Source organism: Leptosomus discolor, chromosome 5, assembly GCF_034619465.1.
Source record: "Leptosomus discolor isolate bLepDis1 chromosome 5, bLepDis1.hap2, whole genome shotgun sequence".
NCBI lineage: Eukaryota > Metazoa > Chordata > Aves > Leptosomiformes > Leptosomidae > Leptosomus > Leptosomus discolor.
The window spans coordinates 67,873,581-67,897,393 of NC_141395.1; the positions used below are offsets into that span (position 1 = coordinate 67,873,581).

Sequence of the window (23,813 nt, forward strand, 5' to 3'; positions counted from 1 at the left end):
TTTGTAGTGAGCCCCACCAAGGAGATAAAGATTGTGTCGGCAGTACGGAGGAGCAGCATGAGTAGCTGTGGCAGCAGCGGATACTTCAGCAGCAGCCCAACGCTCAGCAGCAGTCCCCCTGTGCTCTGCAACCCCAAATCCGGTGAGCACCAGCATCGCTTATGACTCAGAGGAGTCAGGGCACACACATCTGTTTGGGGAGAAGGCGATGTGAAGAATGCCTAGCATTGTGTCTAAGTTTATCTTTTCAAGGATACGTTAAAAATTCACAGTGTCACAGGTTTTGTAGGCCAGAGGGGACTATTATCTTCTAGTCTGAAGTTGTGCTAAACACAAGCCAGACGTCTGCCTCCAATAATCTCTACATCAAGCCCATAATTGTGGTTTGAGCTGCAGTTTATCTCTTCGGAGGACATGCAGTCAGAGGCCCAGATTTGCCTCTTCATTGCCAAGCTCTGAACCGATTCAAATCTCCTCCTAGAGACATTCCTTTGGTGCAAGTCAGAGGAGAGTTTAACCATCCAGTGGCTGCTTGAGTTGCTGTGAAATAACTCAGAAAAGAGCAGCCTCTAAAAAAAGATGCAGCATCGTTTCAGCCTGTCAGGGTCCATTTCGGCATTTTCGTTTGTTTAGGTCTTACACCGGTCTGTTTAGGAAGGTAAAAGTAATGTTGAAGCTTATTTTCCTTTTGAAAGGATTTCCTATCCCACGCCGGAAGGTTAAACACACCCATTCTTCCACAGTTCACTTAAAATTGTTTCTTACTGTACATCTGGCAAGGGGAAAACAGACCAGGATAGATATTGTTTCAGCCTCTCTGTTTCCCTCAGAAACAGCCCTGAGTTTCAAAGCAGAGTCGCTGCTTCCCTTTGTGCTCCTTATTATTTCAAATTTACCGGGTCTTTGCCAATGGTGTGGGGAGTGTTGTTCAACGGGGGAAGGCTTTAGTGGATATATGTAAGCTTTGCTTTCAAAGGGATGCTGGCATTTGAAGAGATTACTAGAGAGTGCCTCAAGCACTGTATGCATCCTGTTCAAAACCGACAATTTACTCTGGAGCTAAAGTACATTTCATTCCTGCTGTGCAGAGTGGCCATCAGAAAGAGAGGCATAGTTACGGGGATATTTTCTTTCTCTCTCCTTTTAGCACATTTCCTTCCTTTTCCTTATGCTCTGCTGGGAATTCAGTATGAGGCTCTAAGCTAAAATAATTTGAAGGACTCAGTAGGATAGCATGCCCAGAAGCCATGACCCCCTACACCAGACCTGCTGCGCAGCTTGGGGGAGCGCTCTCAGTGCTGGTGGTCGTTGCATCCTTGGAGTACGTTGCTGTTGGGTGTTCAGCACCACCTTCTGATGTGTTTGCCCCTGTATACAATGGGTTTGCCCCTGTATGAAGACTGCCGCAGTATCATGTTTTGGAAGAATGTCTCTCAGGTATACTTCCCAGAAATGCTCTGATAGATTTTGTATGGGGAGCTCTTTGGCCCCAGTACATCATTAATTATTACATCCTGGAAAAATTTCTGGGACAGATAAAACAGCGTTGTCCATAAATATGTGTGTTGTCTGAAGTATGCTGATTATTCTGTTCATTTATGGTTCTGATTGTATACAAAGTGTCCACCCGTGAGTATTGCGAACAAGTTTATTTTATTGCAGCTGATTACACAACACGGGAAGAAAAAGGGTAGGCTGATGTTGCCCCTGCATAAATTCTTTATTTTAAAAGAAATTCTCCCTTAGGACTAGTTTTCAAACTCTGAATAGCTTTAACAGACTCATAGTTGAAAGAAGACGGCAATGGGCTTATAAACAGACTTATTTTTAAGAATTATACAATTACCGGCAATGTAGGCTAATTTCTCCCATAGTGCGAGTAGGGATCCACACATCATCTCGCTTAGGTTGACACAAGGCTGTCAGATGTAAATGTTACAAAGGAATTCTTAATCCTCTGCTGGACTATAAAGTGATATTTTCCACAAATATTTTCCTGCTATCCAGACCCAGAGCATGTTGCTGAACTGCGTGCTAATAAACACAAGGCAGAGGTATATTTATTGTCAGATGAGTTTTCTTGCAGGCAAACACCTTAAAAAGCCCCCAGGTCATAACTTGACCAGTCGTGTAGAAAAACAATCATCAAACAAAGGAAATTTCTGGAAGTACAATGAAGGGAGGCATGCAAAGGAGTCCTGTTTGCATGCTTTACCTGATTTTGACTTGTCGAATGAGCATAATCATTCAGGTTTTTTACATTGACTAGGCATGCTCTGCAAAGTGTAACACTAACTAAATGACAGTTTGTCAATATCCATAGGAAAGTAAAAATATGTATTGGTTTGTATGCTAGAATTCTCCCTGCTCCCACGAATGTCATTGAGAAGCTCATGAATGTCTTTGAATACCATCTGTGGGAAATTTACCTTCTACGTGAGACTGAAAAGGTAGACATCATCAAAATTATTTATCACTGAAAGAAAAGCAGCCATAATTTTAGAGGTGAAGCAGGCAAAAACAGTGAACATATATCTTTCCGTTGTCCTCCATCTTGTGAAGTGTTTACAGACAGATAAAAAATGGTACATAGAATGGTATAGATTTGATTTGGTAGAACTTTACATTTACTTTTTTCAGGGGAAAATCATTGCAATGCATAGCAAGGCAATGGAGAGCCACCTGCACTGGTGATTCACTGGAACTCACTGGTATTTCCTTTCATGTAAAATCCCAGTCAGCTGTAGGTTACCTAGGCCGTCCCTGATAAGATGGGGTTAAATGTCTGTGCCTACAACTGCAGAAATCTCTTTGTTTGGATAATTCCTGACTTAAGCAGAATTTTCTTATTACTTAATTCAGTGATTCAAACCCAACTCAGATGAAATAGCAGAGAGCACCCAACGTGCACAGCATGAGCCGGGAAGAAAAGCTGCTTCATGTCAGGAAGGTTGGTCACTCATTTCAACACTGGACGCAGGAACAGCCCCTTCTGATGTTTGTGATAGTGTTCAGTGGATCTCGATTGAAGACAACAAAGTCTGTTGGCTAAACTCTCTGATTTTCCAAAGCTCTCATCATTTGTACTCAGAGTTATTCTGATGTCTTTTCCTTGGCTCTTTTGCTACTTTCGAGCAAGTCTGCAAGAACTGAAAGAGTATGGGAAGTGGGACCAAAAAGATGTATCCCGACACCATGTCTTATTTACTAGGAGAAACTCCAGAGGATTGTTTATATTGTATATTCATTTATGTACCTCCACAGTATTAAAGAGACCCGTGACTGCTGATGAGCTCTTGATGCCTGGAGCCCCATATGTAAGAAAAACTTTTACGGTATGTCTCCAGTATTTTTCTTTATTTTCTGCACGTATGCATAAGGTAATCTAAACGGGCATTTTCTGATGTGTTAATTGGAGCTTTTTTGCATTTGTTAAGGTTTGCACTTTAAAATCCCCAACTCTGTTATCAGTACTTCCACACATTTCAGGTCTGATGCTGCATTTGTTTGTCCTGTCTTTATGCCAATGTAGTACTGCTGACTTCAATGGAGTGCAAAATTACATCAAGCCAGTAACATTTGTATTATACAAACATCTAGACTTTGTGCTGCTGCTAATACTGCTCTGCAGGAGTGGATTATCTACGCAGACTGAAGTTTTCTACTTAGGTCTTTCTAGACTGATGGGACAGAAATTTTATTCATATTCACTATTAGAGAAAGCCTTTCTGTTAAGACATTTTTGAACCTAGTCATTGGAAGCATTGCTTTTTACAGCCTCCTAGTTTTTTTTTCCTACAAAAAAAAAGTTCATTAAAAGCAAGAGGAATCATTTAGATAGAGCCTTTCCCGTGAGGGATATAGCAGCCTGTACACAATGTCCTTTACTATGTGTGGGAAGCATAGAGATGTTGAAATTATGTCTTGAACCATTTAGTTGTTACCCCTTTGAATTTCATGGAGGTGCTTGAAGGTGATAACGTCCTTCTTTTCTCTTTGCAGATTGTCGGCGACGCAGTGGGCTGGGGCTTTGTGGTGCGGGGGAGCAAGCCCTGCCATATCCAGGCCGTGGACCCCAGCGGGCCGGCAGCCGCAGCTGGGATGAAGGTGGGTTTTCAAAATGGGGTGACTTAGAGGGGGTGTTTGTGCTGCTCAGTGAAGGTCTTGGGCTGCCTGTACTTGGGGAGGGAGAGGTGCTTTTGTTTCCAGGTTTGAGGATGGTTGTCTCAGTTTCAGGCGTTTGTGCACAGTGAGTTCTGCTGCCTTTCACCCTCCTCCTGTTTCTTTTCTTCTGTCCTTGAGATTCTTCAAGTCTCTTTTTTGCATGAAACTCATTTATCCTTTCCAAGTTGCTTTCTTGATCTTTTCCCTTTTTTTGGATTTTTTTTGGTTGGTTGGTTGGCTAATTTTGAAGGGGGTGGGGTGGGGGTTTCTCTGGGTTTTTTTGGTTATTTTTACCATTTTCCAACTCTGCACAATTTTAGCTTCCTCATTACTTTGCAATTTATGTGGTTGCTGGTATGCAGCTTCTTGACTTTGCCTATATAGGAGGAGGCAAAGTCAGACATACCTATTGACAGTGAACCTAGTGTAACCCGTTCTTCTCTGGAAAGCAGTTAAAATTCAAGACATTTTAGTAAGGGGAATGTATGAAGCTTTCATATTTCGTAAAGAATTGCAATACTTTCCTACATGATTTAAGAATAAATAAAGACAAATTACGTGTGAAGACTTCTGTACTGCTAATGGAGAGCCTGTTGACTTACCTGCTGGTTTGGACCATGTCCTGCATATAACTGTGAAATTATCACGCCGTTGTACAGTGGGAAAAATAAAAGCAAAGCATTACGCCAAGTACAGGTAAAAGCAAGAAGGAGGAACTAACTGCTACACCTACTCCAGTGTCCAGGCTGGGCCAGATACAAAGATTAAATGAGCAGTTTATGTCATGTTTTATTGTATCATAACAATTGCAGGTGAAGGTTTCAGATGTATTTCTCAAGCAGCCCAGTTTGCCATGAATTTTGTCCTGCCTTCTAATTTGTCTTCCTTTCCCATCACACTCACCCCAACTGCCTCTTGCCTGTACATTCACACCCACCAAGCTGGAGGCAGTGCGTGCTGCCACCACACCAGGGATGCACATCCTGCCCATCGCACGATGCCAGACCTGCCCCAGGACCCTCCTTAGCAAATGCACTGCAGGGGTTTCCCCGCTCCGTCTGCTGGGTTTTTCTAAAATGAGACTTGCAAGAAAGAACTTACTGTCTTTGAAACATTTACTTTTTTTAAGTACGGGCAGGCAAAACCCCTGGGAATGGCAGCTGCAGAGCCTGTTGGTACATGCAGCACCCTGACACATCCGGCTGGCAAAGGGCTTGATTCCCGAGAGGGCTGGAATTTTTTGTATGTTTTGTACAATACGTAAATATAATCTGTAGTTACAATTTTTATATGAAGAGTATCGTTTTCAAGTAATAATCCTGCCTAAAATTTAAAGGACTGAAATTTAGAAATAATGAATTTATTCATGTATATATTCTAGATCCTGAACTTGGGAGTTTAGTACTTTACAGCACCTTTTACACTCTGAATATAGCAGCTAGCAATAAAATAGATCTATTCTGAAACCTGACTTATAAAAATAACACTGTGGTGTCCTATGCATAATCTTAGAGATTTCACTTCTGCACTCAGCAGCTTCTTTCGGTTTCAAGCTGTCAGCCCTGTGACTACACACTAGAATGTTTTAGTTAAGCTGGTTTCTTTCATATTTCACCTCTGAAACTGGTTTTATGAACCAGATTATGTCCTTGTATCTTCCATATGTGCTCTCCATGCGCTCATGTACTCTGATGGGGTTGCTGAGATTTACCTGAACGATTCAAGACATAAGAATATAAAATAGTCTGCTGTCCTGAGGGAAGCAAACAGTATTTTAGGCAGTAAATCTGGGATATATTGCCTTGAATTCGCACAAAGGATAGATCTGATTATTTGCAAAGGTGCTATCTCTATATAAAATTGCTTTTCAGAGCAAAATTGCACATAAAACATTATGGCCATATGTTAGATGTGTCCCTGTTTAGACACCAACATCGGCACCCCATTTTCAGAAAAGCTGAATACCTTTAGCCCCTGGTGAAGAAATGCCAATTTTCTTTGAAAATAAGGGGTTTTGTTGAGGTGTTCCCATGACAATAGATGTGTAAATTATAGTGCAGTATTTGAAATTTTTAAAAATCTATGTCACTTCATCCATCCATTTACAGAACTTTTCAATCTGGTAAATTTAAAGGAACTGTATGACAGGCTTTAGACGACAGCTCCTTGAAAACAAACCTTCCCCTGCATGGAAGGTGCAGAAGGGGCACTTTGAAAATAGCCTATTGGGCCTGGTGGCTTCTGGTGTGCTGGTGCAAGAGGCTTTTGTCTGCCAGTGTTGCTCTGAGCACTACACCAAAGACGCGCTAACAAGGAAAATTGGCTATGATGAAAAGGGCAAGAATTTGAAGAAGAGCCAAGACTTGGCGTTGCAGTTTGTAGAAAAGTTCTTGGCAGTAGCAGCAGGGTTTTTCCTCCTAAGGAGATGTATCCAGTGTAATCTTTTTGGAAGTGTCTTTATTTGTAAAGCTTGTGATTTTGCACTTGCCTCTCTTGGAGAACACTATATTCCTGTCTTTGTGTTTTTCTGGACAAATTGTTGAGAGAGGACAGCTGCCTGCAGTCTCATTGTGGGATCTCAGTTTGTGCACTTAAAACTCTGCCCTGTGTTACATAAAGTAGTAAACGTTACAGGCTCAACCTACCTGAAAGACTTTGTGGTGGCTTGCTTTCAGTTTGGCCTTGGCTGGGCTCCTGGCCTGCTCCAAAGCTCTGTGAATTGGGAGTCTGAGTAGAAATCTCAATGAGCTTGGGACGGAGCTCTGGCCACACACAGCGGCTGCGTGGTGGGCACGGCTCTGGGCAGCTGGGATGCACGGGTCTCCGTCACACACGTGGCAGCACTTGCCGTGTCCCTGTACATGACATCCTCTTCTAGGGGAACTTCAGACAATCTAATTCTGAGAAAATCCCTATTAGCATGGTCTACTGAAGAGGTGTTAGAGGGTGTTACGTTTTTTGGCTTTAACTCTTGTTGCCTCTTCTGGGCCTGGTGAATAAGATTACCATTTACCGTCTGAGGTTTCAAGTATGAAGCTGAGCAAATAATTTAATAAATATTTTGTCAATTAACTTTATTAAAGTATTTTTAGACCTGGGTTTGTTGAAGTGCGGTTGCCTGTGATAGCGCTGTGAAGAGTGTAGTTGCTGTAAGCGCATTAACAAGTGGGAGCTGGAGGCAATGCGGGGCTATGAAAGGAGTCAGTGTTGCGCTGTGTGCTTCTAAGTTATTTGCATCTCTGTTTTGCTGTCTGCTGTCGTCAGCAGTGGAAGAGCAGCAGGATTTTGAAGTTCCCAGGTTGCTTTAATATTCAGTATTGACTGGCTGCAAAATTTGGGTCTCTGTGGATGACACTGCTAAATATTGCCGGTTGTTGTCAGGAAAACTCTTTTTCCTCTTTATTCTGTAAGTTAATTTCTGCTTTTAAGATGCAAGTATTCTTTGAAAAGTTACACAACTTGACTTCAAACAAGTAACTAAATTATGCATCACATGTTGTTATTTAGTGTGACATCACTGCAACAGACTGTGACAAGATGAGCAGACCTAGCTTAGTGTGAGGCTTGTGAGAGAGACAAAATAATCACTCATTTTGCTGATCATCTGTTCTTTCCTTTGGCTGGAGATATCAGTGCCCAGCTCTAACCTTTGAGGAATGCTAAAGAATATCTGATTCCTTAAACTGGTTTTGAATAAATTAGCATTTATAACTGTTACACCTGAGGTCCTTGTATCATACAAATTGCCAACAGCCACTCAAGCTTTTATGTCCTGTTCTTCTTCATTTCAGTTAGTAGCAGGGAGTTTGGGGGACGATGTATGGTCACTGGTACCAGCCCCTTCTGTTTTGAGCTCTGCTTGGGGGTTACAGTATACAGCCAGGACCATTCCAGCATGGTTGTGCTCTCCTGATCTTTAAAAGCTGGCGCAGGGAGGAGGTCAGCCTCATGAATTTTCTGCCTGTGCCATCGTCTTCTGCACTCACAAATGGTTATTTCAGGTCTGTGTTCTCAAATGATTTCACTAGCAGAATAAGAGCCAAATCTCAAGTGTAATTGAATAGCCACTGTCTGATGGAGCGTATTGTTGTCAGGTTCATCGAGGTCATTAAGCCCGGTCTCCCTGCAATCAAAGGAACATAGGTACTATCTGATTAGTCCAAAGAGTCCAAATACTGCCACAATCACAAAATATTACAGGCTTATGACATGAAAGACTAAAAGCTACGCTTTATAAGATGCCGAGTGGGGGGAAAACCAACCGGAAAACTTGTGAAGTCAAAGGAATTGCTTATGCCTTAGATTCTTGCAATAGGCAGAGATTTGAACTGTGAGATTCTCGGGAGTTTGAACGTACTCCATGCTGCAGAGAAATGCAAAACCCATTCCATGGTCCTTGCCAATCTGACCTCAAACCTGATGATTGCTTTACTGTTTAACAAGCAAGATAAACCAGTCTAAAAATCCTACAAAAAAGAAAAAATATTCCTCATGGAAAAAATATCCCATTTATGGCTGTGGCCAATCTCCAGTGTTTTACAGGATAGTGGGAAAAGTAGAGAAGCTTGGACATTGTAAGTGAGAAACCTCTTTGTAGTTCCTAAAGGCAGCCTAGTGGGAGCTTGAAGACTGGGATTTGTATTGTATAAATAAGGCACAACAAACATGCCTCCATTTAGCCCTCTCCATGAAGCTTAGGAAAGGGAAGATACCTCAGTGTTTGGTGCTGGGACTCCCCCTTTAAATCACTGGGGAGATGCTTCAGTGCTAATTGAAGGTATCCGAAGGGTACTTTCACTATCTCATGTGACTGAGCTTTAAATGAGAAGATGAAGTATGTTGGGATAAATATTTATACTGTGCACTAGCATATGGTGTTGTGCAAGCAGATGCAATTCAGTCTTAGAATTCTTATCTTATACCAACATGTTACTGATTGTAGAAAAGCATAAATTACACGAGTTGCCATCTGTTTTCAATTACAGCATGAAAACACTGAGGCAGGTTGGTATTTTCCTCTAGCTGTGTTATCAGCTCGCTGCTGAATTTGATAATTACGTTAGAGTGAATTCAGAATGAATGTATTTGGTAATGTGAACACTCAAAAAAAGTTGCTGACAAACTGCTTTCGTAGCTTGTCCATAAATAAAGAAGCAGCAGAGCTAAATGCACATAGCACTGCATGCAATGAATGCCACTACTGTAGGGCTTGAATATAAATGTATATATGTTTCAAACATGTCTCTGTGAGTGCCTCATTTTCTGATAGTATTTAATTATAAACCATAACATAAAGGTCCATTCTCCTCCAGAGAAATGTGGAAGATATATTCAAGCTCTTATGACTTTAGAGAAATCCAGTTTGAAGAAATGAGATTTGGTATTTTACCATAAAATCAACTCTGGTTTTGCAAAACCAAAGAAAAACCAAGCAAGTTTTAGCTCCTTCTTTCACTTTATGCAGCTATAACCAGAACCTCAGATTTTATGTGCTACTATCCATCACAAAGATAGGAGAAAGTGAGCTGAGTAGGGTAGCCATTAGCCTTGAACACCTTGTAAGTCATGCTCAAGAAGAGTGATTGTCACATTAGGATGTGCTAAGAGCATAGTAAGAACATAATGGTCAACAGGTTGGATGCTATTTTTTCCCCTCTTGATCTTTAGTAGAAATCTTTCTAAAAGACTCTAAAGAAAAATGTAGTAAGGCAGCTGTGTTAGTAACATTGTGATTCAACGGAAGTTGGAAGAGAACAAATACTTGTGAATGTGAAAAAACTCTTCCATCGACATGAAAATGGATTAGAGGTTGGTTGTCCTTGACAGCTGTTTAGCAGCATGTATAGCCATCACTGTACTTCCCCAATCAATTCATCAATCTGTGCCTGGGTGTTCCTACTCTGTGTCTGCCTTCTCTTTTGGTCTATGTCCATCATTTGCTCAAGGAGTTTGCTGGTGAGCTGTGGTGATGCCTCTCTAACTGTCCCAGAGTTTCCATTTCCAGTGGGTGTGTTTAATTAACCTCAATGAGCAATTCCCAAATTTTTTAGATTGAGTCCTGTTACCACTTTTCAGTACATTGAACCTACCCTAAACCCCTGTTACTCTAACTATACTGGGATTATTGCCATGAAAATTATAATAACATAGTTCTGGGAGTACTGGACAGAAAACTGCATTGCACCCTTCTCCTCTTGTCTTGAGAGTTTTGTGAATTCAGCCCTCTCACCAAACTAGGGACTTCTCTTACTGAAAGAAAACGTGATTGTGGGAGCTGCATTGTGTGTCACTGCCAGAAGTTTGGCTGGTTGCCAAAACGAGACAAGGTTTGGCAAATCTCTCCTTTGCTTTCATTACAGAATACTACCATTGCAACAACAGAGTCCTTATGTCCTTGATCATCCTTTGCATTAGCACAGTGTCTTTAGGTTGACTGAAATAATTAAATGTTTTCTCAGCAGTCCTCCTTTCTCCTCATTATTGGGAATCCCAGTACAGAATTGGATAAACTGCTAATCAGTTTCTCATGTGTCCTTTCGCTGCACCAGCTACTCAGTCTGTTTTATTCCTCTCCCATGGCAGAAGTCCTGTCATTGTTGGACCTCTCTGAGTGTCAGGAGACTCTTAGAGATGCTGTACCACTGGCTTGCTGATTGAACCTGCACCGTGGTGGCCACACAATTTGGATTTGGATCATCTTCTTTACCCTGGCACAAACCCTCTGTGCAGCTACACTGACTGTTTTCCTACCAGAATATGTAGGTATTTTTGTAGTTTGGGTTTAAACAGATGGAAGATGCCAACAAATCTGACATATTATCAAACAGAATCAAAACATTTGATGAGAAGATCCATTTTGGTACCAGTACAAATGAAAAAAACCCTCTAGGTTTGCTAAAGCGTCCTTGTGTTTCCTGGGACTGTGGTTCACAGCATACGGTCTAGGTTTCCCAGTCTCAGACCAACACATAGATCCAAATTTACAGACTGGACCTACAACTCCTGTGCAGCAATGTTACACTGGCACAGGCTCCACTGAGTTTCAAACTAGAGTTTGTACGACTGTCCTCTTTCTAAGCCGTCCTTCTCCCCCTCCTGATGAGAATTTTTTTTTGTATTAACTCCAAATACTTTCTTTGTGACATATCACCCTGCCATCCCTGCCCAGGTTGTAACTGTTCTGGGTAGAGAGTTTCTATTTCCAATGCTACCATATTCCAGTCTCTGCTAATCTTTACCAAAATTCTCATTTTGTTCTGTTTTCCACTAATAAATCATTAGACTCTAAGTGTGACATTCTGTTTCTTTTGAAGCCATGATAAAGCTCCTGTTGTCTTCAGACGTGTCAGAATTTCATCCTACATTCCTGCTTTTTTTTGGTGGATCTCCATTTTTCTGCTTGTTTCCTTGGTTTGCTTTACTTCTTTCCCCACAGAGTTGTTTAAGGATCAGTTTCTTCTGAGGACATCTCTTCTGAGGACATCTCTTCTGAGGCTGCAGTACTTCTGTTGAAGTTGTTTTGGGTGGTTAAGTGAACTCCATCCTTGTGCAGATGCCTCTGGGTGCACAGTCACCACCAAGTAGATGGGGTGTGGGACTGCACTTGCTTCAATGGACCATGGGCTTCAGTTCTTTTGAGTCAGTGGACATAAAATCAACTAAAAAAATCAGCCAGCTTTATATTGGACTAGAGACTAGGTGCTTGCTATGGGTATGAGGGACTGTTCTATGATAAAGAAGTCAAAACTCTGCTTGTGAAAAGTCACCTCCCTGAGGTATAAGGGGAAAGAGCCATTCCCATGCAGACAGGCAGTGCAGTGCTCAAACGCCACTCCAACTGCACACCCAAAAGAAAATGCAGAAAAATTGTTTTTATGATTATCAGTCCTGTTTTTGAACAACAGGATCCCTGTTATTCACTGTAGAGAAAGGAATTAAGACAGTGGGAATTCCTAGGTGAAGTATAAAAGGAGCAGGTTTAGCTTTTTGGGTATAAATTTCACCTTTAACAGTGAACTTCCTTTTTTTTTCCCCCTGAAATTGTAGGACACAGGTTTAGCAAGGTTTTACGTGCTTATCCCAGACCTGGATTTTGGCCTGTAGAACAGTATTAGATTTCCAATAACTCTGTGTGATTTTTTCAAAAGACTCTTTTAACAGAGAGTTTTACTGGGAAATAAAATTACTTCTTTTTTTCTTTACAACAACTGAAACCTTATGCAAATACAAAAAGTTTCATAATACCTCAGACCTCTTTTTTTCTGCATTCACAGCAGTGTAGTTGACATTAGAATCGAACTTGTTTGTAGGCCAGTCACCTAAAATGCTGTTGGGCAACAAGTGACCTACTGTACTAGTGTCTGTATTCATCTTGGCTCCTTCTCATCAATAGCAAATACAATTCAGAAAAAAATTTGTCTGCAAGTTCATAATTGGAGGTCAGTTGACTTTTTAAATTTAGTCATAGTGTTTTAATAAAAAGTAGGTTTAAAAATTCTTTTCAAGTAAGTGGTGTTTTATGGCAAGATAACCCAGATACCTGAACACCTTGCATTTATGAAAGTGCCTTTTTGATTGTTTCTGAAGTCTTACAGCTGTAGCTATTCAGAAAGAGAGAAAGCAGTCTTGGTTTCAGCTGCACTGTAAGACAGGGCTGTGCTTGTGTTTTGATACAGCTTCCAAGTTCCAGCATGGTCTGTAGCCCATTGAACAGTGAAATTTAGTGCCAGCCAGAACAGCTGGGATCTTACCCTTGCTTGAGCTTTCTTAGGATGTTGCATGTCCCTGTTAGGTAGTCCAGGCTCTCTAAAGAGAGGACGGTCGTCTGAAAAACTTATCTGCAGAATGGCTGAAATCTTAAAAAGACTATCCTAAGAGTCTATAAAAAAGGCATAGAAGGGCATTACAGCAAAATGCTGGCATTTTGAACTGCTTTTGCTCTTAATTGACGATGAAAAGCATTTTGTATCATTAGGTTTAGTTGCAATATCCGTTACACTTGAAGCCTTGAAGGGGTCCTCAGATGCTGTTGGGTGTACAGCGTTGTGGCTATCGCAGCTCTCTGCCCCGAGCACTTTGGGGATGCTGCTGCTCCCCAGCTGCCGGCTTTGCAGACCCTTCCCTGCACTTCTCTGTGTCTTTTCTTGTTGCTGCTCAAGACACAAGCTGGCTTCCTTTCATGATATAAGCGAATGATTTGGGAAACATGTTGCATTAAAGCCAAGGCTCTGTTTAGCTAGTCAAACACATGGAAAAACAATTGCACTTTTGTCCGTGCAAACAGAGAGCAGCTGTTTGTCTGAAATGGCGCAGAGTGTTCCTGCTCGTTACAGTCTTGATACCGGAGGGTGCCCTGCATGGATCTGACTGCCCTTGTAACTCCCTGGTTTGGGCTTGTTTAGGGACTGGTTTTAACTAATATGTGCCCTAAATGAACTACATTTAGTTGGTTTAGCCTAATTGTGTTTGACCTTGTGGATAAACTGATGTATAGTTTTTGAGTTCTTTATTCATTATGTGTGTTTTTCTTTGAGCAACTGTAATTTAGGTATAGATACACCAGGAAAAAAAAAAAAAGAACACTAAAAGGTCAACCCAAGCATACAAAGATGCTGTTTCTAAGCTAAGACTCCATGTTCTTCTGCTACCCGTGCAGGATTTCACCCAGAGCCACCTTTAGCCATTCGAGTTATTCAGAGCTGTTCTGTGGTAGGTGTCAAATTGCAGTACACAATAAAAACGCTTATAAAGTTAAGCATGCAGTCACTGGTTTGCTTTCCTGACATGGCCCAGCCCAGCCCAGCTCGGCTTTACCTGTGGGTATTTTTCGCTGGGATTCAGATTAAGTCAGTCATTTTACACACCAATTCCCAATTAGGGCCATGAGAAGCAGTGACCTATATTTCCCTGTTCTGTATTTATGGAAGGTTTGCATTTCAGGGTATTAGGTCCTTATGCTATTACCCTCCAGGTATCTACAGATAGCTTTAATTTACCTACATGAGTAATTCCTGGTTGCTGTCTCGGTGTTTGTCTGACCACTCAGTCAATCCGTTGGGGAAACTGCCGCTGCAGAGCTGAGACTTGCATGCAGACCAAAAGCTGCCCACCCCAAACCAAGAGCTGTTCTCATGGGCTGTTAGGTCAGCTGTTTCCCCCTCTAATTTGTCCACTCTGTTTGTGGAGTTTGAACAGCAATGGTTTCATTCTATTTCTGATTAAAAAAAAAAAAGAAAAATACTTAAATTCCCATTAATTCCCACAACTGGGTAGGGAGGGAGACAGACACTATCTGAACCAATGATGAGGCCCTTTGGGAATCTATGACTCAATTTTATATTATGTGAATTATTATATTGTGTTATAAAATAGATATTAATTTATTATACGTAATTTTTATTTTTATATTCTGTTTTTTAAGTTCTGATTTCTTTTTTCAGTTAGAGACCAATGAGTTTGGAATACTATAAAAAATTCAGCCTCTTTTTTAAAAACAACAAAAGTATGTAATGAATGTATGTAATGAAAATATGTAATGAAGCCTTACTCAGGCAAACCATCCAAACCAGTCTGCAGGCACAGACCAAGATGGAGACAAAATTACATGCTTGTGTTTGTAATTCTGTAAATGGGGTTGGTTTTCTCTGCTATGCGTTGTACTATGCTCTGCTGGTACCCAGTTTCTAGCCTGCTGATGGGACAGTGGGCCAGCTTAACACTGTTGTAAAAGTTGAACAAGAAATGTGTCCCTTTAGAGAGAAAATCCTGTGTTTATGCAAGACCTGGACGCTTGCCTACTCCCACACCACCCACTCTACAGCCAATTACACATTTGCTAGAGATATTTACAGAGCTGAACACACAGCTGCAATTTATTCTGTTTCATCCAGTAACCTCAATTATGTAGAAAAGGACATTGCATGATTTTTTAACCTTCTGGCGACATGCAGTAGGTTTTGAATTGTTAGGTTCCAGCTTTGATTTACTAATCCTAGCAAGATTGCGTGAATTCTTAAAAAAAAAAAAAAAAAAAAAAGAAGTTAAAACTCTTAACTGGGAACATAACTTTTAGAAATCTCTGATTTTCATCAATTTCCCTTGTTCCAGTGTGATAATGTCAAGCTTAGCAGAGTAGAAGCAAATACTTCAGGGCTGCCTGTGTTTGCTTTTATTTGGGTTAGTCTTGGGTCTTAGGCTCTTCTGCGGCAGCATCTCTGTGGCCTGGGCTCTTTGCTGAGCATGGGGATTCCTCTGCTTTATGGCTATGGGTTACCTATTAAAATAGAAGAGCCCATGTACCAGCGTGAATGCAGGTTGTGTGGGCAAGAGTGTAAAAGAAGCAGCTGAGCCCTGCGCCCTCTCTCCTCCACCATTGTTCTCCTGCCTCAGATGTCTCTGCCCTTGTTCTGTCTACCCTAACATCCATCTTGCCATTGATTTCACTGGGACTTAAGGTCTCTGAAAACCTAAGCTGCAGTTTACTGATCTAAGTGTAAGCTGCTGCCAGAAAGGTTGATCCTATCTTCACCTCCTTTTCATGTCTCTCTTTTCCTTTGCCTCTAACCAGATACGTATCTATTGCCTCCTTCCTCCAACCATGTCAGGCACATCAGGGAACTTATTTTGCCTGGAGACAAGTCCTTTCATTTATTTATTTTTGCTGGCACAAGATTAGAAGGGAGTGGTGCCTGGCTTTGGTGCATTGCTCCCTGGAGCTAGCACAAAGGGACAGGAGCACCTCTTGGGAGTGCAGGCACCAAGTACTGCTACGAACCCTGCTCCCCTTTGGAAGAGGTTTGATATCCGGATCCACAGAGTCCTTGGCAATACAGGCCGAGGGTACCTCTTTCTGCCGGAAGAAAGGATTGTGGGGTCCCAGATCAGGTTACTGCTCCAGCTTTTAATAAACAAACCTTTTTTTCCCACTTTTCTTTTAAAAGTAGTTCTTTACACCCTAAGGAGAAGGAAACCTCATTCTGTGGTGCTGTCAGTAAGGGTTTTGTGTACAAAGCCATGGCGTGATGCGTGAGGTGATGATGCGGTAATTAGCTCGGAAAGTTTATTCAAGAGGCGTAACAACCGTCAGGGCAAACCTGCATGGTTACCCGAGTGGAAATAGCTCCTTTTTAAATGGTAACTGCAATAAAAAGTAGAAACAGTGTAACTTTTTGTTCCTCTGTGACAAAGCCTTAGACAGGATTGTTTGCTTTCACTCATTTCTCAACTCCTTCATATTTCATGCTTATTTAAAAAATGATGCCTTGATTTCCATCTGCTGGCTTGAGAGCACAGCAGCGTTCGGGAGGGGGGAATAGGAGCGGCAGTTCCCAGCATCCCCAGAGGAGCAGGGGCAATGTGAGCGGGGGAATTCCCACTGGAAGGATCACTCTTCCTTCAAAATGTTGGAAGCTTGGATGTTCCCTTCCTCCTTGCTGAAGGCTGGAAAGCTGTGTTTCAGATGTTACATTCTCAAAGCACTTAAGCCTTCCCCAGATTTTGCTGAAATCTGTCAGCAAGACAAGAAAAGCCAAAGCAGATACATCACCTTTTTAAACAAGCGATGGTATAGAGCATCTTTTCTTTTTTGCTTCACTTTTTCCTTCTCAGTTTCAGCTGTTCAGTAACCTTCACAAGTGAGAGCTGTGGCCATACCATGGGAATCAAGCCGTAAGTTTTCTATCTTAGAACTGGCCCAGAGTTTTAAAAAGTATCTCTAAAGTGTGAAGAGCTTGATTGGTTGGGTATTTTGTTTAAGACATCTTCAGGTCACTGACAATTGCAAAACGTTAATCCTTCAGCCCCAATTTGTATGTGTCCCTGTAAGGAAGGGTTCTTACTGACAGCATGGCCTGATATTTAATATAAATCAGGATCTTGCAGGTCTCTCATGCAGGTTACACATCGAAAATAGATCGTTTTACTAACCACACATGAAGAACTTTTCCTCTAGAAGATCACAGTGAATTTCAGAATACCATAATGAAACAATTATAAGCTTGAGCTACTCAAACTGGCCAGCTGATCCTTGTCCCTGTGGGATTAGTAGGACATGAAAAAAGCATTTATTTGTAATTGTTGAGGGTATCACTATAACAGAAATGTAAGCAGGCGGTTTCTGTAATAAGTTTCATTTTAATTTTCATTAACAAGAAGAAAAGCAAAAGCACTAACATTGGGCTATTCGTTTCTTTTTTAAATAGTTATATTTTCGATTCTGGTATCAATCTTATTCTGTAAAATTGTCAAAATACACTTTTCTTTAGACAGCTCTGAAAGAAGTTATACTTAGAAGCTTTTATTTTAGTTCTTTGGAAAATTGCTGAAGAACTTTCCAGGGTTGAAAATAACTCCTTCATTTGCTTGAAATCATCATTTCTATTTCATGCTAATAAGGTTTTTAAAAAAAGACCACAAAGAAAGCAATACATTTTTCCATGTATTTTGGGAGTGGCTTAATTCAAAGTAAAAATTATCTATGTGACTTTGGCATGACATCAGATGATAAGAAGAAATAATAGTCAAAGGAGAGTGTCCTAAACTATCTGATAACTATACGTATATCACTGTGTTTACCAATTATGAACAGAGCAAAGGGTTAAATCCAGTCTGTCTCACGGGGGATGACTGAGCCAGCCCTGATTCGCACACAGCTTTCCCAACAACTGCATGTTTCTGTGCAATGTGCTAATAACTTCTGAAGTACCTTGGTTTCAAAGGGATCTGCTTTGCAGCAGGACGTGGCCCTGGTTTGAGCCGCCAGCTGCTAGAAATCTGTTTCAGATCTGCACAGAGTCCAGGGGTGAAATCCTGGCTGCTCCGGAGTGAAAGATTAGTGCAAGGCTGGAATTCACTCTCTCTCTCTCTCCACTGTTTTTCGAGATTTTCCTTCATGCAGTTGCCACATGTACAGCAATATTTGCACCTTCAATGGAAATGACTTGGTGGCAGTGCTCTCAGCATCTCTTTACGCTGTTAACACCTGATGCCAGAGCAGCTATCAGTGTCAAACAGCCCGTGAAAACCTTGCCGTTTGGGTGACCTTGGTGCTGTTGGAAGAGAAAACTCAAGTGTGCTGGTAGAGACTTTGTGCTTTGCAGTCTTAGACCCTGAATGGTCCCGTCACTGCCCAGATATTTAAGTAAAATACCAGTACTGCTGAAAACCAGTAACTTTGCCCCTATCTTTAATGTGTCATTACATAATCTACCTTTGTATTCAAGAATTTCAAGCCTACGTTGTACATGGTAACATTGATTTCTTTGGTACCTATTCGATCTGTATTTGTCATAGTGTTTATACTCTCTTTCTTAAAGAGACATTAGCAAATTTAAAGCAGAGCAGGTTCCGGACACTGATCCTGACACCGAAATGTAAATGATAAATCCATTGAGAATTAGAGCCTTAACCCACGGCCACTGAAATGGGGCGCACACGTTTGCTGCTGTGGAGAAGGGTGGTCACCCAGTCACCCTCAGCCATACTGCCTCCTGTACGCTGGCTCGGGCAGTTGTGTTCCTGTTCATTTCAAGCTTTTTAAAAAAATTTTTAAGTTTTTAAAATTGTCAAATTGAAGTGACTGTGTAATCATGGTCTTATTCTACTGTTTTGACATATGTTATCTGTTGACTCTGTGTAGCTATTACTTGCTTTGCAACCAGTGATGAACAATTGCACTCACTGCATCTGTAAAATTAAATGCTTTTTTTAGGGCTGTCACAAAGAACATTGCAATTGTCACTTAAACCGAATTTCCAGCTCTTCATGATCTTTCACAGTATCCTTCTAAAAAATGTGCCTACAATAAGAAAGGAAATTTTTAAAAGATTTTTTTTTTATATTAAGTTGAAAAAAGTCCAGCAAGCAAGGCCTGGCTCCACAGCGACAGGTGACTAAAGCCTATGGCACAAACAGCATCTGAATATCTGAGGATCTAGGCTAACTGCCTGTTCTCAAGTAATATTCCTGTAGCATTCAAAAATATTAAGGTAATCCTGAGGCAGAACGCTAAGTAAGAATTAGTGACAGGTATGTGATGTTTTTATTCAATAATTTGCTTTAAGATAGTTGTGCAATTCCCCACCCACGCCTGCAGCTGGTCTCTGACATCCCTCGGGAGCATCCCACAGTCATCCTCCCTGCAGCTCCCGAGCCACGCTGGCTCAGCCGCCCAGCCCCGGTGCAGGCAGCCCCCTGCGAGGGAGCGGGGCTTTGGTTTGGCCAGCAGGCAGTTCTCCTGGCAGGAGAATCCAGGGGTGTGGATGTACATCTCCAGGGCAGCTTGGCAAGACCAAGGAGGGGCAGACAGCCAGCGCCTGCCGTGAAGGGAAGAGCAATAACTAGTGAGGGGGAGAAAGGGTTGTACAGCTCCAAGTACAGCACAAGCCTGATTTTGGCCATTAAATGTTACGGTAACTAATTATAATTCCCCTTCTCGGCATCTTCAGTTTGATGATAAATGGCATGACGAATCTTTGCTAACTTCTTTAAGCGATAGGTTCCCAGATCCTTTCTGTTCAAATGTAAGCCCAAAGTTGAAGTTTTCCTTTTCCTGGGAACACCTGGATTTGGTTAAATCTTGTGTGTGCCAGTGCAGACCTGCAGAAAGACAGAGGTGCCTTTTCTGGTATCCCTGCTTCTGTGGGCTGCTGTATGCCAGGGTGGGGAATCAAAATACTTAACAATAAATGTTTATTACTGTAGCATTTAAATATTTGACATTAATTAAGAGAGTCTTTTCATTTCAATGTTACTTTACTGAACTGTTATTGTTTCTGTGGTTTTTAGATTGCCATATCCTGACCAACAAAATGGTTGGAATTTATTCTGGGATTTGTCATTTCTTGAAGTTTGAGGGATAAAAATGGATGCTTATGTCTTGTCAGGCTCCTTGGAAAGCTATGAGGAAATGAGCAATAAAAGACTCTTTGAGGCTTTTTTAACTATAGTTTATTATCTAGTATAGTTACTGATGTGTGGAAACCAAAAGAGAAATTTTGCATGTTTATAGTTACAAAGCCCTTAACAGCTGTAGCTATGAGCTGAACACTTACAGCTTTTTGAAATGTGTTTTTATAAATGTAACATTAAATCATTGCGATTCTGTAAACCAGCCTCCTTAAGAAAATTCCTGAGATGATAATGTATGTGTTGATATGCTCAGTTGGGGCTAGTTTGTGTGTACTAGCTTGCTCTTGCTCGTTTTGTAACAAGACCAAGAGCAATGCATGATGTGGGCTTTTTTGGGGCAGGATTGATGATGGTCAAAATGCAAAAAGTAGGGCTACATTTCATTTCCCCTTGCTGGATGCAGTGCTGGATGGAAAACTAGAGTGGGGAGAAGAAAACTGGGTGAGTCAAGGGCATTCATCGTACCAAAGGGCTCAGGACTGTGCAAACCTCTCTCCCATTGTCAGGACTGAGGACGCAGCAAATGACTCCACATTTCCATTATCCCTGAGAGACCCGGGTCTGGAATTTGCAGAGAGTCAGCCCTTGAGGGCACTGGTCAAGTGATGGCCATGGAGAGAGCTTTCTGCCCCCAGGGTGACTGGCTCTTTATTATCATCTCCTGTTCCTTGTGGGTCTTTTCATGCAATTTTAGGACAGAAGTACACTCTTCTGTGCCTTGTCCTCCTCTCTACATTGCTCTTCTCATCTGGCTTGGGTGGACTTCTTGCATCTAATCCTATCCACTGGAAATGGTGAAACTAATAAGCCAAATGGATCAAGTGCAAAGGATGGCACAAAGGGGACTGTTCTCAGCCCGTACGCGTTGCTGATTAATAATACTGCCAAGGGCATACATTAAAACAAACACATTGAGAACACAGACATGTCAACTCTTGTCTTTTGTGTAAGAAATTCATTCTTTGGCATCCAGATTGCTGTTCACTACTGTGGTGCCTGTACCATCCACTTTTACACCATTGCAGCCCTGGTGCGAGCGGCTGGCTGGTGTGGAAAGTCTGTTCCTCTGCCAGGGATGTTCCCCGGAGGCCCCCAAATGCCCCTGACGTGATCCAGCATGCAGATTTATCCATCACATGCTTGCATGCCTGTCCCTGGCCAAACACGAGTCCCATGCATTGGGATTCCAGTAACTTGAGAAGTCTGAGAATGTGCAGCAGTAAAACAAACATGAGCCATTCAACTTCCAAAAATTGCATTAAGCCAGAAGAGACAAGGTTATTTCTGCAGGTCTGTTTTAAATCAAGCCAAATATTATTCTGGAGCCAGAGCTATAATTCAGTAAAACTTGATACAATCTTGGAAAGCCATAGAAAGTGTTAGGAAATATTGCTGGAAGTTGAGAGACCTATAGATACTGCAGTAATCGGCATTTTAAACTAAATAGACATGCCTCTTAAATACTAGTTGAGGCACACAGCAGAGGATGATGGGTTACCTTTTCAACCAAAGTCGTTAAAATTCAGAAGGCTTTGTCTGCCTGCGAAATCTGAACCATTTTCCCAGTGGTACTTTCAGCTGAAATATAGCATATGAATGTATAGCAAAGATACATCCATACTACCATGGAAGTTGGCTAAGTGGTATTGCTGATTGCCATACTTTGATGATCATTGAGGCTACCAGTAAGGCTGACTTCCAGGATCTTCAGCTCTGCAGAGGAGTTCTGAGGGTAAGGGGTAAGGTGCAAGAGAGAGGTCTGCCCTCCCTTCGGGCTGCTGCTCCCACTCTTCCTGTGCAGACACTCTAAGGAGCAAAGATTAAAATCATCAGTGGCATTTTTGATGAAATGTTACATTTTTGGATTGGCTTTGCTTCCTCTGTAATTTTCCATAAATGGAACATCAATAGCTACATTCTGTACATTTTGCACAAATACGAATTGAGTTTCACCGCACATTTTGCTTGAGAGGGAAGGTAGCTGAGGCACAGAAGTGAAATGGCTTGGCTTGCGAGAAAACCTGCTTTAGTGCTAGCACTGGAAGATGCCAGAGCTGCTTCCCACCTCTCCTGCACACATTTCTGTGTTGTCTTTCTGCCTAAATAGGAAAGGTGAAAATGTGAAATAAAGCATGGAAATTTCTAGTGATATTTGCTTTATAGCTTCTTTCTTACAGACTCAAGATGACTTATGACTAAGATAGCCTTCTAGTGAATGCATTGTTTCATTGAAACATCAGGATGATATTATTGTTGCTTTAGGCTCCATATTTTTGTCATTAAAAACACAGATCTAGACACTACACATTTTTGGCCTTTTTACTGCATACTGCAATATTATGATTAGATACAGAGAAGGCTTAATGTTTTTGAGAAATCGGTATTGTTATCTTTCTTTCCCTCCTCAGCTTTTTTAAAATGTTGATGTGACTTTTTCTCTGATTAACTCTTTTAAGATATGCAGTGGTGTTGGTCAGAATATTTCTATCAAGACTTTTTGGACAGAAAATGGGCTCTGATGATACAAGACTGTCAATGTTTGAATTTGTTACAGCTTTTAAAACCAAAATATTAGCATATTTGAAATTAATTAATGAACCATACTTGCTGAAGAAAACCAAAACCCTGTTCACATAAAAAGTAAAAAAACCCTAAATCTGTGTAGGAAAATCTCCTGAAAATGGCAGTGACATTTTAATCTGTCCCAGCACTGACTTCATCTTCCATGATATTATTGCCTAGAATTTGGATCCTTTGAGTTCATGTTGTACTGGTGGAGGTTTTGGCACTGAATCTAGTGAAGTCATCATCCGGACCTTGCCCTGAGCCTGGAAACACGATGCATATTTCTATCGTGATTACCAAGAGCTGTATGAAGTGGTTTCTATGAAAGTGTTTAAGATGACTAAGGATAACAGAGCTGTCTTGTCCCATATTGTTTGCAAAGCACCACTGATATTAGAAAATATCATTGTTATAATAAAGATATAATTTTATAAGAAAAATGATTGATGTAGGACTTCAAAATTCCACAGATTTGAAAGTTGCAGTGATATTTCAAAAAATTTTCTAGAAAATTGACTTGCCAGATTAATTGTAAGAAATGTGTTTTTCTTAAAAATGCTCAATGAGATGATATTAAATGTTCTGGAGCTTTTGCATGCCCAGCAGTGGATAGTACATCTGTGTAAACAACCTTACAAAAAATGTCTAATGTGTAACTGGTTTTGCTGCTCACTTTTCTCCTCAGGTTTGCCAGTTTGTTGTATCTGTCAATGGCCTCAACGTTCTCCACGTGGATTACAGGACAGTGAGCAACCTCATCCTGACTGGCCCTCGAACGATTGTGATGGAAGTGATGGAAGAAATAGAATCCTGAGAAGGAAAAAAAACTCTTATGGGACATTTTTGTGAGAGAAACAGTGACGACCATGGAGCGGCATGACACAAGGAGGCAGAATGCTGCTGTGTCTGAATAGATGATTTTGCTTTTAGGGGAGGGGGCTCTCTTTCATTTAACAATAATAGCACTGGTGATTATGCTAAGAAGTGAACAATAGATACCAGCAGACTTTCACTAAGGACTTTTCTTTGCCCAACGGAGACAAGGATAAGGCCTTTAGGTTGTCTGTCCAGCCACGTCTGCATCGGTCAGAATGGTTTCCCACCTGAGGCCATGCAGATTTCCTCACAGTCCACCACTGGATCAAAGCACTTTGGGAGATGAAAGCACCAACCATTGT

General features: G+C 41.3%; 1 protein-coding gene across 1 annotated transcript in view; it reads left to right on the forward strand.

Annotated features, from left to right (window-relative positions):
• Nucleotides 1-23,457, forward strand: part of DEPTOR (DEP domain containing MTOR interacting protein) — a 75,439-nt gene extending 51,982 nt beyond the window's left edge. Inside the window, exons 6-9 of the mRNA XM_086465515.1 lie at nucleotides 8-142; nucleotides 3,265-3,335; nucleotides 4,003-4,107; nucleotides 23,321-23,457. Of these exons, the coding sequence (XP_086321641.1) occupies nucleotides 8-142; nucleotides 3,265-3,335; nucleotides 4,003-4,107; nucleotides 23,321-23,449 (440 nt within the window). The 3' untranslated portion in view covers nucleotides 23,450-23,457. The remainder of the gene's footprint in view (nucleotides 1-7; nucleotides 143-3,264; nucleotides 3,336-4,002; nucleotides 4,108-23,320) is intronic.
• The last annotated feature ends 356 nt before the right edge of the window (nucleotides 23,458-23,813 follow it).